Below are 21,364 nucleotides of genomic sequence, written 5' to 3'. Positions count from 1 at the left end.
TATTTATTCATTCATTCATTCGTCATTCATTTTCTTTTTGGCTTAGTCCCTTTATTAGTCTGTAATTGCCACAGCGGAATGAACCGTCAACTTATCCAGCATATGTTTTACGCAGAGGATGCCAGGAGGGCCAGCTGGGGCTTCGGGACGGAGTGAAAGGAGAGGCAGGACTTTGCCCCGAGTCTGGGAAAGATGGCTTGCCGTCATTACACTAGTTTTCCGATGGCACACGAGTTACATGCGCCAAACACATGAAGAAATAAATTAATAAATAAGGGAAAGAAAACATCTAGCCTTATAGGCTGAGTTCTTTTTGATTATAATCGCCGTTAAGTTTCCATTTTAAATGTAAGGCTGTTGCAAAAAATAATAAAATTGCTTAAAATAATACAATTTTAATTTATAAGTGACTTTGCTGCGTCCCCCTTGATGTTTCAATAACGCATAATAATCTATGCACCATATTAAAGACACTTAAATAGACATGATTTCGGCCTCACTGATGCCCATTAACTCCTGACAGACAAGCTTTTGGTTATGAGAAGGGGGAAGGGGTCTCCACTATTAAGTGTTTTTCACAAACATGAATACACAAAATCCAAAACTCCTATAGGACGGATGGCGTAACAAAACCTATGCGTTTAAAAACGAAACCGCATTAAATATGGGGCCTTATGAAAATGAATGTTTCTATCTTTTGAACGGTGACGGCATAATATCATGGAATTACTTTCAATAGCAAAATAAAAAACATCTCAAGGAAGAACGGACAAAAGAAAGTCTCACATCTATCACTCTTTAAAAGTTTTGGTTTGGGTCATTGTAAATGCTCAGTCTCGTTATGAACTGATCTTCATTTCTCTGTGTTGGTGGAATAAAGCAGGCGAGTCAGCCGCACCAATTTATGAGCAGACAGAGCAGGATTCTTATGATGACTACCGGCGCAATTCCGCTCTTTGTTATGAGCCGTAGTTTCAGTGTAAACTTAGTAAAGGTGAGTTTCTTTGGCGATGATGTGTACAGTGTTAGATTTTATATTTAGCGGACATTTGCGCTGAACACGCGGTGAATGCAACGCATCAAGATTCGGGCACCTTCTCCGAAAACACTCGATTGATCTCAGCTGGTGGATCAACATTTACCTCATGTCATGATCGCTGTCATCTGCGCCATTATTATTATTATAACTTTAGGGGAGGTTTGCAAACCTGTGCACTTTTCACTCTTCAGTCGTTTGTATTTCCTGCAGTAACAAAAGCCCCCTGTTTATTATATTCAGACACACAAATGCTCCCAAATATATTATAAGGGGGCATAGATTAAATTTCGGGCGCTCATGCGACCAAAATGGTTGCAATTTCGAGCCCTGTAGTATAAGGACATGTATTCAGACCACAACTGAACGTTTGAAGAAAATTGAATGCCTTATTATTTAGAATTAGCTATTATTGATGTAAATGCAGCCGTTCAAGGCGCATAATTGATTTATTACGGTACTGACAGTATTAGAAAATCCATGTCGTGGCGCAATGTCACACCGGTGATGACTATGACACCGGTGTACCGCCCACCCCTACTACCTGTTATTTAAAATATCTATATTACGCTCCAAGCATTCGCCAAAAAGAAAATATTTCTAAGTAAAAACACAAAACATAGCTGAATAGAGTGTTGCCTGCTTTAGAGGATGGGTTAGTAATTATATTATAACTGGTTATGTTCAGGTCAATGAAATAATACCTTTAATAAATAAAATATGTTCGTAAGAACGTGGTGGGCCAGTGATTCCTTCTTTATAAAAAGGCTAGCCTATTTTATGCATTAAATATAACTAATTTCCTTTATTTCTGATTAGACCATGCATTTTAGACTATTTTACAATTGTAATATGTGCATATGCTTTTTTTTTAAATAACATTCGTTTAACAAATATTTTAGCACATCGAAAGTAATTAAGTGACCTGTTTTTTTTTTTATTAAAACCTTTATGCAAAAGGATCAGAGGATAAATTATCGTAGGATAAACGTATCTTATGGAAAAACACCAATTGACGGGCTCTGCTTTCGGTTTTAAAAGAATCAAGCAGCTTTAAAAAATATAATTTGCTGAAGAGAAATGACAGGGAAAAAAGAAAGAAAAAGATAAATATATAGTGACTGTTAAAAGAACATTTTTCTTTAATATATTCTTTCGACTCCGAAACATCAGCTAAGAAAGATTATGATGAATGACGGAGTTTCTCTATTGCCTGCTTCAGCAGTTGTCCCGGTCCCGCTGGTTATGAACGAGGAGGCGGAGAGAATGCGCTGTTTAGTTTCGGCTTGATATATTTAAATAAAAACTAACACCGAACTGCTTTTAACGCTCAAAAAGTTAAACTAAAATGCACAATTCTTGTTGGTTGCACCCGCGGGATGCACAATGAACCAAACGCGGCATTATTTTAATTCTATATTCGTGAAGAATGAGCCATGAGATTGAGATTTTTGAAGGTGCTCTCTAGCGGCGAAGTTCCTGGCAGAGTAGCGAGTGAAAAAATGTGCATAAAGAAATTGGACAAGAGGAATAACATTTTAAATTATATAACAATCATCGTATTCTTTCTAATCCTCACCCAGTTTTAATACAAGTTGTGTTTTTTTAATATTTGTGGCTGGGAAGTTTATTAAGAATATATTTATAATTATATATAATTAAATAAATACATAATTATATATATATATATATATATATATATATATATAGAGAGAGAGAGAGAGAGAGAGAGAGAGAGAGAGAGAGAGAGAGAGAGAGAGAGAGAGAGAGAGAGAGAGAGAGAGAGAGAGAGCTGCTGTAAAGGCTATTTCTTTCCGTTCGCATCCCGTCCCTTTGCGCCCCCTGGCGGCTTTTTCACAAACTGCGGTCTTACACTAAAAACAGAGCAGCATTTATTTCAAACGGCGGCGGTATAAGCCACGGCGGTAATAGCCACTTTGAACTCTCACCTACTGTAGCTTGGAAATTGGGTTTTGTCTTCACAGTTTAGAGAAAAGGAGAGCAGCTTTCTTAGCAATCGAGAAAAACTGTAAGTTTTGCAACTTTACAAATTCAAATGTTAAAAAAATCAAATAATAATAGCAACATAATTTATTTAATCAAATAGTAAATAAGTGTTGCATTAAAAAGGCACAGAGGCTTTAAAGTAGAAGCTCTTTCCTAACAGATCGATGTCCCGGTCCAGTCAACCTTAGCACAGCAGAGACCACAAAACCCCAGAGACACACATGAGTTCAGAGGCTGCAAAAGCCTCGCCTTTACGTCACCACAAAATTAATCAATAGATTCAAGTAACATAATCACTGCTTTTCCTCATTATTAAATCGTAATCACTGAAAAAAAAAGCAGACCTCTCTGTCAATATGGCATACAAATGAGAACAAATGAGTCTGCTCTACGAATAATAGAGCAAATTCAGGCCATTAATTGGCGAGCCAGAGAAAATGGAGAAGGGCACAATTGTGTCAGTCTGGATTAAATGTGGACAAAGATGTGATCCATGTCAATTGCCTTTCTGAGCATATCTACAATGGAGATCAAAATAATGTACATAAAAACCTGAAAATACCCTCACAAAGTCATGTTTCACCTCAACACACTAAAGGTCACATCTACAACCTTTCTATATTGATAGAAATCTGTATCGTGCTTCACAAGATAATGTATAAGACTTGGGTAAGATGTATTTGCATGAACAGCCCACTATTTGCCCTGCCTGTCACTCAGATTCAATGACATACAGTCAAGCCAATAATTACTCATTTTCCAGGCAAATTCTGATTTTTATTCAACCTGCAAGATGTTTATTGACCGGAAATGGCACAGGCGTCTCCCAAAAGATAATACGATGATGTTAAAGAGGCATCGCTGTGTAAAAAAAAATGTCTGACCTTTTATTTACATTTGAACAAAAAGTGGTGTGCATTAATAAAGAAAAATATGTATATATTTCTTTGTTATATTTAAAGAAATAATTCCTTTGCATGTTTAGAAAAAGAAATGTACTTATTTTCTCTAAATATGTGTTAGACATACCATAATCTGAATACATAAAATATGTTTTTCCCTCTCTAATGGAGAGTAAAAGCCCAAACAGTGCATTTTTCATTCATCTTCATCCAAATGCTGAGAAAATGTTACAATGTATTATTTATCCGCTGAACAGAAGTACATAGTCCAAGGGCAAAATTAAAGTGTCAAGCATTTCAACTTGTTCACATTGATTATTATTTTTTATGTACTGTAGACCAGTGTTTCCCAACCCTGTTCCTGGAGGCACACCAACAGTACATATTTTGGATGTCTCCCTTTTCCGACCCATTAACTTCAGGTGTTGGAGTCTCTTCTGATGTTATGATAAGTTGATTCAGGTGTGTTTGATTAGGGAGAGGTTGAAAATGTGTACTGTTGGTGTGCCTTCAGGAACAGGGTTGGGAAACACTGCTGTAGACAGACGCAGATGCTTTAAACTACTGGATTTTCCTTTGAAATGCACTTGTAAATATGTCTTTGATGTGGCCAGACAATAATATAGCGATTTATATACAGCACAAATGTTTGGAGTGGGTATATTGATAAATAAGGCAGCTTTATAAGATTAACATTACAATTAAAACAGTTACTAATGTGAAATATTATTAAAGTTTAATTTAATTACCAGTTTTCATAAAGCAATGACTAGCAATGTGCTAAATAAAAAATGAATGCATTTAAACCAATCTAAAGTATGCTACTAATGTGCTAAAATAACCTAAACCCTAGGCTAAAATCAGCTACAACAAGTCCTTAAACATGCTAGAAATTTGTTAAAACATATTAGTAGCAATGGAATGCTAAAACATTATATTTTAATGTGTTATAATATACAAAAAAAAAAACGTGTTACAGCATGCTACTAATGTCACGACAGGAATATTCTAATATATGCTACAGTACCAATTTGCTAAAATGCTAGTAACAAATATGCAATGTGCTAAAATGCTAACAATGATATTGATATGCTAATACATGTTGACATCATGCTAAATTATCATTTTATCTATTTGTATCTATTTGGTCTGGAAAACCTCTGGTTGATACAACAATCTAAACACCTTTAAATTTGCTGTTGTCCAAACAATAATTATTTAAAACATCTTAAAGATCCCATGAAATTAAAATAAAGTTTTTTTTAGATGCAAGTATCAGTATTGCTAGCATTTGCTTTTCATTTGATGCACTTGAGCTCAACCACTCTCATTGGCAGAGCTGTGATGAAACAAAATGCTATTGGCTGTTTTTTTTAAAGGGGAGGAGCTACACTATGTCCCACCCTCCCTTTGTGTTTCAGTTGAGATTACATCAAACATCGAATAAAAATGCACATTTCAAAGCACTTCATGGGACCTTTAAAAACATATTCTAAACATCTATTTGACGTGTTTCATACATTTCAAATGCTCTAATGTCTTCCAGATATAAACACAAACATTAAATAGACACACTCTCTGGCCACTTCACGTACCGGGTTGGACGCCCTTTTGCCTTCAGAACTGCCTTAATCCTTCGTGGCATAGATTCAAAAAGGTACTGGATATATTCCTCAGAGATTTTGCTCTATATTGACATAATAGCATCACGCAGTTGCTACAGATTTGTCGGCTGCACATCCATGATGCGAATCTCCCATTCCGCCACATCCCAAAGGTGCTTTTAATGGATTGAGTCTGGTGAATGTGGAGGCCATTTGAGTACAGTGAACTCATTTTCATGTTCAAAAAACAGTCTGAGATTATTCATAAAATCGTCATAAAATTATCACTTTATGACATGCCGCGTTATCCTGCTGGAAGTAGCCATCAAAAGATGGGTACACTGTAGTCATAAAGGGATGGACATGGTCAGCAACAATACTCAGGCTGTGGCGATGACAGGATACTCAGTTGGTACTAATGAGCCCAAAGTGTGCCAAGAAAACATCCCCCACACCATTACACCACTATGACCAGCCTGAACCGTTGATACAAGACAGGATGGATCCATGCTTTCATGTTGTTGATGCCAAATTCTGACCCTATTGTCCGAATGTCACAGCAGAAATTGAGACTCATCAGACCAGGGAACGTTTTTTCAATCTTCCATTGTCCAGTTTTGGTGAGACCGTGTAAATTGTAGCCTCCGTTTCCTATTCTTAGCTGACAGGAGTGGCACCCGGTGTGGTCTTCCGCTGCTGTAGCCTATCTACAACCATGCCACATTCAAAGTCACTTAAATCACCTTTCTTCCCCATTCTGATGCTCGGTTTGATCTGCAGCAGATCGTCTTGACCATGTCTACATGCCTAAATGCATTGAGCTGCTGCCATGTGATTGGCTGATTACAAATTTGCGTTAATGAGCAGTTGGACAGGTGTACCTAATAAAGTAGCCAGTGAGTGCATGTCTGCGATGTACGTGTTTTCACATCTCTATCTATATATCATTTGTGCTGCTGATTTGGTGCTCAAAATATATGTCATATTATTGTCCATGTTGAAAACAGTTGTACCGCTTAATACTGTGTTGATTATGACAAATGAAACCGTCATTTGTATTCAACTAAATAAATCCTTGTTGAATAATAAGAGAAACATCTTAGTAGTACAACTGTTACAGGCTAAATCCTCTCTGACTGAAATAACTTAAATGAGTTAGATTACATGTAATGTTTTATACATCTACAGTGCTATTGAAATATGATTAAATTCACTTAAAACAGAAAGATCAAGACTGAATCCGAAGAACAATAGGGAGTCAAAGAAAGAGAGCAGCCAAGGGAAGTGGCTGAAGAAAATAGCTTTGCAAAGAGAAATTAAATCCAATTAGACTCAGCATGGGTCTACCCACTAAATAAATAAATAAATAAAACGGAAAGGCCAAACCAGCTGAGACTAGTTCAGACTGCTTTGGACTCAAGATGAGTCAAATCAAGGACTGCGGCGACAATAGAAAGGTCTCGGTAATAGCGGCAATGGAGAGCTTCTCTCTTTGATAAATTAATGTGTCCTTGGCAGTCTGAAAAAAAGAGCCCCTGTCATGTTAGAAATACCCAAAATGTGCACTCAGAAAAAAAAAAGAAAAAACTTCCAAGGTCCTTACACTCAACTTAAGCTTGGATTGAATAGGCTAATCAAGTATGGACTGTCTGTTCGTCATTGCCAATGACAGAAAAAAGAGCTCAATTAAAGCTTGTCTTGGATTTTTTTATTCCAAAATCTATGTGTACACTGGGATCTCACCTGTAGGACGGGGGCGGATGTCCCTGCGCTTCACAGCTGAAGGTGACCTCCCGGCTGGGCTCATTAAGATGGAGAGGGAATACAATACTTCCAGGCTGTTTGGTGAAAACTGGCCTCAGAGGACCGCTGCCGTCTAAAGGTGAGGAGGAGAAGAACACAATTACACTGCTAGTCAATCCTAACACTACATTCACACTAGTGCATTTTCGTTTTACACAGCATTTTACATCTTTGCCTATGATCTGATAACATATGTACATTGTAGATACGTCTATTTGATATATGTGTTTACATCTAAAAGATCAATTTGTTACTAGAGCATTAGCTACAATATCACCCAATACCTCCTTTCGGATTTCAAAGGGATATTCTGTCACCATTTACTAAACACAACAGAAGATATTTTAAAAAATGTTGGAAACAAGTAACCACTGATTTCTATAGTATTTGCTTTTTCTACTAGAAAAGTAAATGGTTACAGTTTCCAGGAACCACTTGAGGGTGAGTAAAAAGTGAGTACATTTTCATTTTGGGTGAAATATCCCTTTAAATTGACGTTTAGAAGATGTTTATGATTCAGATTTTCCTGACTTTTTCTGTTTTTACCCTTTCACGTGATCTGAATTTGGAACTCATCGCTATTTAAGACTCCATGAATCCAATACGTCAAGCTTAATATGTGACAAACTGCTACCCTGAGGATTTATGGATAGTTTTTTTTCCCTCTTATGCAAATATTAACAAACTTCCTAATTATATTGTGAAATATCTGACATTGCTATTCTCAGATATGTGTAAGGACATTTATTATTTACATTTAAACAGTTTAATAATATTATATGATCTGTAACCGGCGATTGGCGCCACCCATAAATTTGCACTGCAGTGATGAGATTAGAGCTGCTGGATTTAAAACACATAAATTCATCAACTTCTCCCAAAATATTTGAAAGCAAGTGGCTGTTTAACTGGAATAAGAAAAAAAATTCTAGTTACTTAAGCACTGTGTGTCTGATGTGAACATCACATTTATGTTTAAAATAATAATTATTAGCATAGACTTTAGTATGTGTTTTGCAAACAACAAATGTTATGTTTTGCTAGTATGCGTGTGAATTTAAACATCTGAAACCTAGGATTAAAATAATAAACAGTTGTCGCAGGTAAGCAGATTTGAATTTAACAGCTGATGATGATACACACTGAATGCTGTAATCACACCAGTGTAATTGTAGGCTCTCAGGACCAGCCAAGACTGATCACACCGGTGTGATCGTTTGCATCAAAGGATTAAAGACAATTATCAGATCTGTGTACATGCTGGAAGTTTTCCAGAGTAAATGCTTATAAAAATATATCCACAACAGTATTACATACTAATACAATAGTAAAAACATCCCCACTACATGGCCAAAAACATTTTGCACAATTCAGAAACAAAAAATGGCTATATATTTGTAGTACAAATTGTGCAGACAGCACAACTGAAAACGTAATCCTTGCAGTCTAACATTTTCTATGTATACATGTTTGTTTCACAGCAGGCTGTAAGTTAGTAATGTTTTGATATATTGTGTGCATGTGAGATACTCAGGTGTGATCGCAGATTAAAAGCTAATGGGTTAGCTTGAAATTGTGTATGTTCACAATCAAAACAAAACATAAACCCCTTTCACCCAGCAGTACCTGTTGATTGCCACAAAATGATCATAACTACTTTACCTGTAAATTCAAAAATACACTGCTCACACAAAGCAGATTTCCAATATGAAGTCTATTAGACATTGGATTTTGGTTGCCATACCTGACGAATAGTATATACAAATATAAATAATATATATTGGATATCAAAATAATATTGTCATTAAACGCTGGCTAGACATTGAAGTTTGGCCACCTGATGTCACGACCAAAATCTAACCGAATATTACAGTCTTATGACGTTGTGTGCCTGCTGGGGCTTTTCTGAAAATGCCTGTATGTGTGATAGGGGCTGTTGTGGCATTTTAAAATAATATGGCTATAATACGGATATAGCTTCTGCTGTTTTACATAATGTGGTGTACATCCCATAAATAATAATAAATAAATAAAAACATTCAATAGTCATACTTTGGGGCTTGATGAATCAGGAAAGGATATGCAGTGATCAAGTAGACCCAATCATGAACCGTTTTTGTTGTTAAATTCATGTCTTCATGTTTTCATTTTAAAACGTTTTGGTCTGTCTACATTAAACTGCAATCCCAGAGTTTAAAAAATTTCTACAACAAATTTGCAGCGTGCCTTTTTAGAGAAAAGAATTTGTAAACATATCTGTTTACTGGATGAAAGCCTAGCTGTTATTCAATAACAGAAAAAAAGTTGGCAGTATTGAAGAAATCTTAAAAACACTTAATTGCTGTTGGATGCAAGCGGTATGCTGAACATTCAAGATGCTAACAGCACATACCTCAAAAAAAAAAACAAAAAAAAAAATACAGAAAGTTTGAGCTGCGCTAAGACAGTAAATGAATTTACATACTGTATTCTGCTCATCCACCAGCTTTATTTGCAATGCAGTCTCAGAAAAAAAAGCTTTGTATTGAAGAAATCTTAAAAACACTTATTTGCTGTTGGATGCAAGCGGTATGCTGAACATTCAAGATGCTAACAGCACATACCTCAAAAAAAAAAAAAAAAAAAAAAAATACAGAAAGTTTGAGCTGCGCTAAGACAGTAAATGAATTTACATACTGTATTCTGCTCATCCACCAGCTTTATTTGCAATGCAGTCTCAGAAAAAAAAGCTTTTTCAAGAAACACATAGTGAGCCGCTTAGCTCACTCACGTGATTTTCTCGTACCAAATACTCTAACTTGGAGGAAAGTAGCTTAATTGTGTGTATCGTGTAAACACTTAAAAGCCGAGAAATTTTGTGGTTTATTATTCCCCTTAATTACATGTTGATGGTTAGCACAAACCACTTATCCTGTCTTATTAAGCACAAATGGCCTTCAGGAAGATGAGACATCCACCCGACAATGAGCAGGATGGAGAGTTTTTACGCATATGTGAATGGAATTTGCATAATCTGAAACTCACTGTATGACGATTAACACAACATAGAGCTTACTGCTTCTGCACTGTTAACAAAACTAAAATGAGCTAAGCTTGTTTTGCTTAAAAAATAGGATGAACTACATTTAAATAACGTCTGCACTGAAATTATTCCACAGGTCTTGCTGAATCTACTGTTAGATCAAGAAACATTCCATGCCAGATTTGTTTTTCATGACATAAAATGAAGACTTAATATTAGTTATTTTACTATTAAAAGAAACACATTTATAAACTATTTATTAATTCTAATGTTAATCACAATATTTGCTAATGCATTATTTAATGAACTGACAATAAAGCTGCATTTCCTTTACAATATATAACCTTTACAGACTATAAACACTATTACCTACTGTCATGATCACCAGCAATCTAACCCTAATAGATCGCTCTTTCACATGGACAACACTTCTGCCACCATAAAGAACTACAAATATCGTCAAGCATCACACACACACTCACTTGTTCATGTTTTCTGTTGATTACACACACACACACATGCACACACGGCTGGGAGCTGCTTATGAACTGATTAGTTGGACTATTTATACAGCACACAAACACAGACTTTGCTGAGTTTTGTTATACTGTTTGTGACATTATGATGTGGTTTCCATTGTCTAGCCTAGCCTAGCTGTGTTTTGACCCTTTGCCTTGTTCTCTCGTTTTAATTCCTTGCTGCCTGTACTGACCATTCGCCTGTTTACTGATCACGACTCTGGATTCCCTGCATGAATCTGTTTGCCCCTGTTTTGACCATTGCTTGCCTGACCATTCTCATAATAAACCTGCATTTGGATCCTCAACTCTATTGTCAGCGTCCCTCACATTACACGTACCTACTGCAGATTATGATGCTAATATCCCTTTAACTGTTCCACCAAAAAAAAATAGCATTTCTTAACTCCTAATGCCACTAGTTAACACACTCAATACATTTTTGACACACCCTATAATTTCTGAAATATCAACCTCTACTGAATGGTGGATATGTCGGTTTATGGTAAAAGTACCGCAATTAATACATATACTATGAAAATCTGAAATGTATGAACTGTAAGACCAATTTATTTTAAAAAAATTATCAAAACTTTCGACATTATATCAATAATAATCAATAATCAACATTTTTGAATACTAAATCATCTTTATTTTTTGAAGTATGCCATAGGATAATTCAGATACCCATATACTGTAACATATTTTCTTGTTTTTTATTTTTTTATTATTTTACAATAAAACCAAGATCAAGTGCTGGTAGTGCAACATTATTATCTTTGTTTTTTAATGTAAACCAAAAAGGCTGTGTGAGTAAACCCCTATTTAAAACAGTTATTCTTTAAATGACTTTAACAGTCATTACTTAAGACTTACTTAAAATATGGTCAACCATTTGGTAGAGCAGACAGTTAAAGGGATATTTATCAAACTACAGATGAAATCACTATTCAACCAGCTGAATCACTTCAATCGCTTTAATAAGAATATACAGTATTTATAACTTAAATATTGCTGTTAAATGCTCTGACTTATAGTGAACACAAGCAGTGAAGGCTAGAAAACACATAATTATGCTCAAAAACAATATAAAAATATATATTTTTGCATTATAGTTCTCCTTGGTGTAGCTTCAGAGTAAAATAAACTTTTTCAACTGGTTTTTCAACCTCAGTGCAGTATATAAACAAATTAACACAAAAACAACACCAATATGTGAAATTGGACCACAAAACTTTATTATGCATCACTGATATATCTTAGCCATTTATATATATAAGCCATATATCTTAAAAAAACACTATATTTGGGTCAAAATTTTACTTTTAGGCCAAAATCATCAGAGTATTAAGTGAAGATCACCTATCATTAAGATATTTTATAGATTTTTTCTACTGTAAATATATCAAAACTTAATTTTTATAAGTAATATACATTTCTAAAAACTTAAATTGCATTGACAGCTTTAATTGGTTGAAATTGTCTCACTATACACTGTTTTTGAACCCTCAGATTCCAGATTTCATAGTTGTATCTTGCAAAATACTGTTATCCTATTCATATTACCTAATTTATTTAGCATTGCAGTGATATATTGTAATTAAAAGACACATATAAATGGTTTTGTCATCCATAATCTTCTTTTTTTAATTAAGAAAAGTGTGCTTACAAATTACTTTACTTAATTTTAAAAAGATAAATTATTTTCTATCCTATACCAACATACAGTAAGTACTTCAGAAAATCTCTGTCTGAAATCTGAAGCAGAAGACAGGCACTCACAGCCCATTTTTTTCACCTGCACTTAAGGGAACTAATTTCAGTGTAAACCATCCACTTGAGAAATTACTTCATGTTAAGCACATGCTGCTGGCCCGTTTATTTACTCTTTGCAGATATCAAGTTTCAGAGGGGTGCGAACTGAATTAATGCATCTGAAATTTTAAAATGAACATTTCTTCCCCCACCACACCAGAAATGCTAAATTGGTCTATCTAGTGTTCAATTAACATCTCACTAACTCATGAGAGGTGGAGTTCATTGTGATTCTGGGTGATAATAGAGCACAGAAGAGCTCTCAGTGGAGGTGTCTGAAATCTATTGAATGGGGAATACACTGCACCAGGGCTAATTTCAATCTCACTGTCAACAAGGGCTTCAACTCTTAAATGCAACAAGAAACATGAGAAGATGAAAAGACATGAGTGAGAGCAAATGATAAAGTGATACTTCACAACCATAATATTGACTCAGGTTTCCAATTAGCTGCCACAGTCTCTTCTACTGTTTAGTTCATTCATATTTCCCACAGCACAGCCTCCTCACACTGCATTACTGTAGGTTTTTATTTTTATTCCAAAATATGCATCCTATGTTAAATCTTTCACAAATAACAGCGACACTTAACATCTGAATTTAATACGCCAACAGTTTTCCATTTATTTATGGTAATCATTGTAAATGTTTGCTTTTTTCAAAACAAATATAAAAATTACAGTATTGAAATGTTGAAAAAGTGTTGTGTCATTAACGTTGATGAATTTGCTGGATCTGTTTCTTTCTGGCAAATACATTGCAGGATGTAGTAGTCAGCGATTGTCCCTTCAAAAGGGCTTTTTCATATATGTTTGACATATAATTGTCAAACATATTTACTAAATGTTCCTGAACCAATGTGAATTAATGCCGGGAACACAATGCACAATTTCCAAGTAAGTGAAAATCGTTTATTTTATTAGATCATTTTCAGTTCTGTCTTATTGATGGTTCTAATATAATTTTACAATATTGATAGTGCCAGCTCCTATATTATTGTAACAATTACCAGCGACCTAGCCTGTGCAGATAGCTGGAGAACTACACATATGCCACTTAAATGAACTACAACTCCCATCATACACCTCAGACACACCAGTTCCTGATTCCCCCTGATTACTCACACACACACACCTGGAAGCTCATGATAGACTACTCAGATGGATTATATTAACCACACACAAACACACACACAGACTTTTCTGAGTCTTGTTCACTGTTCACATTACAAAGCATTTAACTTGTCTTGCCTTCCTGTGTTTTTTGACATTTGCTTTGTTTTATTGTTTATGCTCTTATGCCTCCTGTCCTGACCACTTACCTGTTATTTTGACCATATTCTTTGGATTACCTTCATGCTCCAGTTAGTACTTGTTTTACCATTGCCTGCCTGACTAACCATGTCAATAAAGACCCTGCATATGGCTAGAAGTTATCAAGTATTATTTATTATTTATAAAAATACTTATTAAATTGGGCGATGCAGTGGCGCAGAAGGTAGTGCTGTTGCCTCACAGCAAGAAGGTCGTTGGGGTCAGTTGGCATTTCTGTGTGGAGTTTGCATGTTCTCCCTGCGTTCGCGTGGGTTTTCTCCGGGTGCTCTGGTTTCCCCCACTGTTCAAAGACATGCAGTATAGGTGATTTGGGTAAGCTAAATTGTCAGTAGTGTATAAGTGTGAGTGAGTGTGTATGGATGTTTCCCAGAGATGGTTTTCGGCAGGGCATCCGCTGCATAAAACATGTGCTGGATAAGTTGGCGGTTCATTCCGCTGTGGCGACCCGGATTAATAAAAGGACTAAGTCGAAAAGAAAATGAATGAATGAACTTATTAAATAGTGATTTGTTAATGTGTACCCTACCCCAACCCTAAACCTACCCCTCAGTAATAGTCTTCATTAAATGTCCAAGTATTTGCAGATGTAGCCATTCTAGACCTTTTAAAAACACTAGGCACAGAGGCACAGTGAAAAACTACAGGTGGCAAGATGCTGATGCTAAAACACACTTTTTATGAAGTATTAAAAAATACTAAACGACCTGCACTAATACATTGTTTTTTGTTAGTTGTCATCTTTTTAGTTCCATAAATGTGTTTAAAATCTTAGCATTTCTTATCTTTTTTGTGGTTAATCATGTTCACTCTCATGAAAAGTCAATAACAACCAAGGCATGTGATTGGCTGTTTGTTAATGATGTTAACTTCAAAAACTCAAGATCAAAGCTTGAATTAACCAACCCAGGCTGATTCTAAAATCGTACCGCTAAATACATTTCTGGAGAGCGCCAAATATGTCCCAGGAGTTACGCTATTTTGCAGTTTTTGTTTTCATGAACCTATCAGAAGCCGTGGTGTACGCTTTTTGAGATCTCAAATTTATCTTGTGAGTGCCATTCGTTCCTGCTGTTCTCATGTAAATCCACCAGAGGCTGCTTTCTCTTAAAAACTCCTCTCCGCGTCTCAAGTCTGCCGACCTAATTGCTGAGGTAACTGGGCAAACTGGTAACAGTTTGAAAGCCAACTATCACACGGTCTGAACAAGAAGTTTAAAATTGAATCCTTATAAGAGATTTATTAATAAGCAAAGCAAAAACAAAATAGTCGTTTTAATACACTCCTTTAAAGCTGAAGTATGTAGGATTGAACTATAGCAGTCTAAATTTTAAATATTGGAGAGTTTATTTTTCACCTGGCACTTCCTCTAACAGCGCAGGTTGCCAGGTTGACATCACTAACAGAAGTGACCATGCCTGATGGCCTTATTTGTAAAAAACCACCTAATGTGTATTTTTATAAATCTCAGTTTGCAGCTTATGTGTTTTCCATCAAGGCCACTCCGGGTGCTGAAATATAATTGGTTAAACTGGCAGACAATTCTGCACAGAACAAACATTTTCAAAGAAGAATATCTGACTTGAGCAAAGTTATTCATGTCCATGTTCACTTAGCATGTTTCTTAAATATCTACAAACATATTAAGGTATAGTTACCCAGATAGCATACGAATGTGGGCCACTTTAGGCAGTTATGCATCATCGTTGGTATTCCTTCGCCCAGACAAAACGAATGTGAGCCTGAAGTGGCCCACCTGTACAATGGCAAAGGGGGGGATGGGGGGGGGGGTATTTCAAATTAATTTATGGGCCATTTAAGGCAAAGATTTGGCACTTATGGCAAAATGTAATCTGAAGGTAAACCTAATGTGGCCCAAGTGAAAATTAATAAATTTGGCCCAAATGATGGAGGACAAATGTGGACCACAGGCAAACATGTGGCATAGTGGCCTAAAGTGGCTCACACGTGTGAGTGCAAATGTAACCCAGTTGTCTTAAAACATATGTGGGCCACTTTTGGCAAATATTTGGCACAACAAGCTCTGGCTATTGCTGCTGTGAGCCTAATGTGGCCCAGAGGAAATATAGCAAATGTGGCCCAGTTATTTTAAAACATATGTGGGCCACTTTTGGCAAATATTCAGCACAGTAAACTCTAGCTAATGCAGCTGTTAGCCTATAGTGGCCCAGAGAAGATATGGCAAATGTGGCCCAGTTATCTTAAAACATATGTGGACCACATAGACTAAAGTCACCATCATGGAGAAAAGTGTTTGCTTTAGTTGGGCTCATAGCCTTGACCCTCTTAATATACATTTTCTATTGGGCTGGTGTAACTTTTAAGAACTTTGCTTGAAAAGTTTATTAAATACAGCAAACAAGCCAAAAATAAAAAATAAAATAATAATAATAAATAAATCAATAAATCAATAAAATTAAGTGAGGCACAACCTGTGATGAAATAATATAATTCACTGATGTTAACCAATGTTTAATCCATTATTAGGAGTAATGTAATAACATGTTTTCACATGCCACAGAGTTAGGAAGGTTTATAAACTAAAAAAATTCTATAGTTCAACTTCTGCTAACAGAGACATCAATAATCAGCGTATGAACCTCAACAATAATGACAATTAACAAAATGAACAAAACTCACAAACATTACAAACAGGATACTAAAAGTGACAAAATCAACAACGTCAACATCTACAGCAGAATCAAAAGCAATCAATGTAGAATGTATTCATACTGCAATGCATGCTGGGATTTTTGTACTTTGCCACACCCAGCAAGTGTACGGTGTAGGCCAGAATAAAAGCAAACTGTGGCCCAAAATAGGTTCATTTGGTTGAATTGTGGCTGATATGTGGTATTGCTTTGGCTTAATTGTGGCGCATATCTGGAAAACAGGAGCGGACCGCCCAAGTGCCATCATTCCATGCGCTATGTGCGCCGGATGTAAGTGTCTGGTGTGGGCCAGATCTGGCCCAGAATAAAAGCAAACTGTGGCCCAGAATAGGGTCAGTTTTGGTTCATTTGGTTGATTTCTGGCTGCCATGTGGTATGGCTATGGCTTAATTGTGGCCCATAACTGGCAAACAGGAGCGGACCGCCCAAGTGCCATCATTCCATGCGCTATGTGGGCCGGATTTAAGTGTCTGGTGTGGGCCAGATCTGGGCCAGAATAAAAGCAAACTGTGGCCCAGAATAGGGTCAGTTTTGGTTCATTTGGTTGATTTCTGGCTGCCATGTGGTATGGCTATGGCTTAATTGTGGCCCTTAACTGGCAAACTGGAGTGGACCACCAAATTGCCATCATTCCATGCCGTATGTGGGCCGCATTTAAGTGTCTGGTGTGGGCCGGATTTGAGCCACGTGAATTTTGCTAGCTGGGTATTCTTTAAAAGAGTCAAAAACTTACATACAGCACCTTAAAGTGGACTATATTAGTAGACTAATGTATGGAATAGTGAATGTATTGGAGATGATTTCGGATAAAGCCACTACCTTGAGAATTGTCATGAGTTGTGAATCCATATGAACTTATGATAATTTTCATGAAAAAACACCTTGATCAAAATGGCAAAAGATCATGTTAAATAATTTATATAAATAATAAAACTGCATTTATATTCATGCCCTAAGCATCTACTGTGCCATTTCATGACGTTCCAAACTCCCACCGTCCTTTCTGCTTTTCAAACTAAAGTGACGCCCATGGGATTAGTAGATATACTGTGTTATACTTGCACCAGCCAAAAAACGTCTTATGCAATCGTATGATACACACAGACATGAAAGTCAATCCGCTGAGATGTTATCAAAAGCTACAACACACATTAATTACCAAGTGACTCAGCCTCGCTAAACAAAAAAAAAAAGCGTCTCTCATAATGAAGACTCTGGAACACATCAGATGGAGGCGTCAGAATTGACACTCCACTAAAGCATCTGTCTAGATCTGATCAAGCTGTTCAAAACCAATTTTCAGCTAAAAGAGATATCCCCACCAAAATCTGGAACCAAAAGACATGCGGCATATGTAAATAAAGACAAGAGCGAGAGAGACTTGAGGTTGAGCTCAAGGCTGATGCAAACCTTAGAAACGCGGATTTCTACCATACCAGGAGTTAATTCTGCAATTAAGGTTATGTTTGCCAGAGGACAAAAGGACGGAACTGCCTGTTTCAGAAACACCATGTAATTACAAGCTTTCGTTGATGCTGAAAAATATTACAAGATGCTATTAAAATATTGATGGGGAGTAATCTGAAACCGTGTCGTCGCCTACGGGTTTGACGTTAAGTTTTCGGTGGAGGGCTTTACCGGTGCTGCGATTTCTGTCAACAGACCGCAGCTGTCCAAAGAGACACACTGTCGCCGAGAAATTATCTATCCCTGTTCGGCACAGAATACTAACAAGAGCTTTACAACACAAAGCCTGGCTCGGTGGAAAGGGAGGTCATTATGGAGGAAGTTTCAGAAAGCAGGTCTCTCTCTCTTTCTCTATCTCTCTACCTGAGGGGAGAATTTATATGGCAGTTCAGACCCCCGGAGCAGCACCGGGGCTGGAGGGGAAAGCCAAGGAGCAATTTGGAGGCCCAAATAAAAACTAATCTCAAATTCAATACCATCTGACAAGCCGATGAATTCGGCCAGCTTACCTCAGCATGAATATCCAGGCACAGACAGGGCGCGCAGGACGAGGGAGGGAGGGATGGGGGTTTAGACGTTTGTGTGTGCCCTCCAATCCGTTTGATTCTGATTCAAGGGTTTTATTCATCAGATGAAAAAGCCAATCTTGGTAGGTTAAAATACACACCTGCACACAACAAATGCACACTGAACGGGCCCTGAGGCTCTGAGTGTAGAGAGGCGTGAACTTGAGGAATTAAATGTGGTGTGCATTTAAGCAAACTCTGCTGTTAACTGTAAAGAGCGTACAGAAAATGATGGAATAATTAAATCTGTCATTTGAAATGTTTGAATTTACAGCTCAATTGTATGGTTCTTGTGGTCAAATAATCCAAATACACCCCGAAATGAATCGATTCTGACTGTTAGACCACAATGTATCCCAGTGTGTCGATTTTTTTTTTTTTTTTTGCTTAAAATATGCCTAAAGACAAACCATCAAAGGCAAATTATTTGTTAAAGAGAGCAGTTCCCCCTAAAGAATTAATTGTGTCATCATTTACTTACCATTCACTCATATGGTTATTTGAAGAATGTTGAAAACCCATAATTATTGCTTTCATTTTTTTTCAATTACATGAGGGTAGGTAAATAGTGAGAAAACTAAATGTTTGGGTTAACTAAACACTAAACCTTTAACAGTACCGTGGAGCATTTTTTCTTGAATAATAGAACACTAACCATGTTTTCTTATTAGATATGGGTAAAATAGGTATTGAATCATCTAAAAAAAATTAGACTGACGAATTTTGAGTATTTTTTTACATTTACAGCTGAATTAATCCAATTGTGCCACTTGTCATTGTGTAGCATTTACACATTCCGGTGAGCGAGTGAAAGTGGAGCAAGTTCAAGTGTGATTGACTGGAAGCAAGAACTAATTTCCATATTCATGGTTTTGCGTATATGAAATGAGGGAAGGGTGTAGTGTATGGCAAGCCATTTTGAGGCACGAGGAAATTGTTTTCATGGGATGCAATGTATAAATGTTCTTTTAAATATATCTGAGATTTTTACAATGAACAAAAATGTATTAGTTAAATCACAGTGTGTTAAATGTTGGCAACGCTGTCTAAAATATTGGTGAATTAACAATCTGCATATTTAATGAATTACAGTTTTTTTTTCCGTTTATTTATGTTTATGAATCGCACTTTATCCCTTTTCTGTCGACTATTGATGTCAAAAACAAAGTGAATTTTACTGACATTTTAGTAGTTTAAAACAATACAATTGTATAATATATAAAGACTTCAATAAAATAACAGAAAAAGTACTTTCAGTTTGTTATAGGTTTTTACTAAAACTGGCAATATATAACTTCAAACTATTGAAAAAAATAACACATTTTTTTCCAACAACAAAAAAACGTTGATCCTGTTAATTTATTTAAATATATAATAATGCATTAGTAAACGTTGAACCAGTAATAATGAATATTGCTCATTTATAGGTCGCGTTGGTAAATAGATTAACTAGCATTAACACATTCAATATTGTAGTACAGTATGACCAGTGTTGGTTAATAACTAGTAATGCGTTACTGTAACAGCATTACTTTTTAAATAAAATACCTTCGTTACCTTTACAATATGATGCATTTGTCCATTACTTAGTAAATTAATACATTTTTGTGCAGGTGAAGAAGGCAGAGTGTGACCACGAGAGAGACCGAGAGACCATTTACGTTACTATTATTAATTACTATTACTACTACTATGTTTGTTGTTTCAAATAAATAAACATACATTTGTTATCTGTATAACAAAATGTATTAGTTTAGTAGACAGTGACACATTTCTGTTATATTTCAGTTATATTTCAGAACACGTTATTTAAATGTATAGTATTGTGTTGCTCAGAAAAATGCTGTGATTTTTTTATTATTAAACATATATTTTAGTTGTATACAACAGCAGATTTTGCACTTTACTTCTAAAGCTTACTTCCCATAAGTTGCTGGCTTACCACATTTAATTTTGTGGTTAGTTTGAAAATTACTCATCGTTTTCATTTTGAGAAGTTATGTTTTTGTTTTGTTTAAAATGCATAACATTTTTAGTTGTCTATGATAGTATATATATATATATATATATATATATTTGGTGCTGAGTTTCACCAAATTGATTCTGAATGATAATTCAGATTACTTTAATTAATTTATTTCATAAAGATTTTGTGTTTGTAGTTTATTGTTGCTAGTTTTTATACTCAAGCTGTGAAATAATATGTTTAAGGGTTAAATACAAACTTTTATGATGCTAAAGTAACTTTAGTTTTTTTGTTTTTTTTTTGTTTCTGAATATATTATTCAGCTGGTTTAGCAAATTGTATTATTTTAATTTTGTCCTGCTGGCCTGACTTAAATAAACTAGTGTTTAAAATGACTTTTTATTTAGGTTTGTCTTGTGTTTTAGTTGTGAGAATGTTGATTAACTTCACAGTTCTAATTAATTTCCATTGGATTCTCCGTTAAACACGTAAGTGATGTTATAAGGGCATTAATGGGAGCATTAAAATCTTCTTTGTAAAAGTAACTCAAAAATTTGTTTTAACAGCTAATGCATTATTTTGTGGTGTAAGTAATCAATAAAGTAATTGAGTTATTTTTTGAATGAAGTAACTA

The 21,364-nt window shown here is 35.7% G+C and overlaps 1 protein-coding gene across 1 annotated transcript in view; it reads right to left on the bottom strand.

Annotated features, from left to right (window-relative positions):
• Window positions 1-21,364, bottom strand: part of cntn3a.1 (contactin 3a, tandem duplicate 1) — a 177,233-nt gene that overhangs the window by 125,038 nt on the left and 30,831 nt on the right. The window contains exon 3 of the mRNA XM_056449420.1: window positions 7,293-7,425. Coding sequence (XP_056305395.1) covers window positions 7,293-7,425 — 133 coding nt within the window. The remainder of the gene's footprint in view (window positions 1-7,292; window positions 7,426-21,364) is intronic.

The sequence above is a fragment of the Danio aesculapii genome, chromosome 23 (genome assembly GCF_903798145.1).
Source record: "Danio aesculapii chromosome 23, fDanAes4.1, whole genome shotgun sequence".
Lineage (NCBI taxonomy): Eukaryota > Metazoa > Chordata > Actinopteri > Cypriniformes > Danionidae > Danio > Danio aesculapii.
The sequence above is the reverse complement of the archived record's forward strand: the minus strand, read 5'-3'. Positions and strand labels throughout refer to the sequence as shown.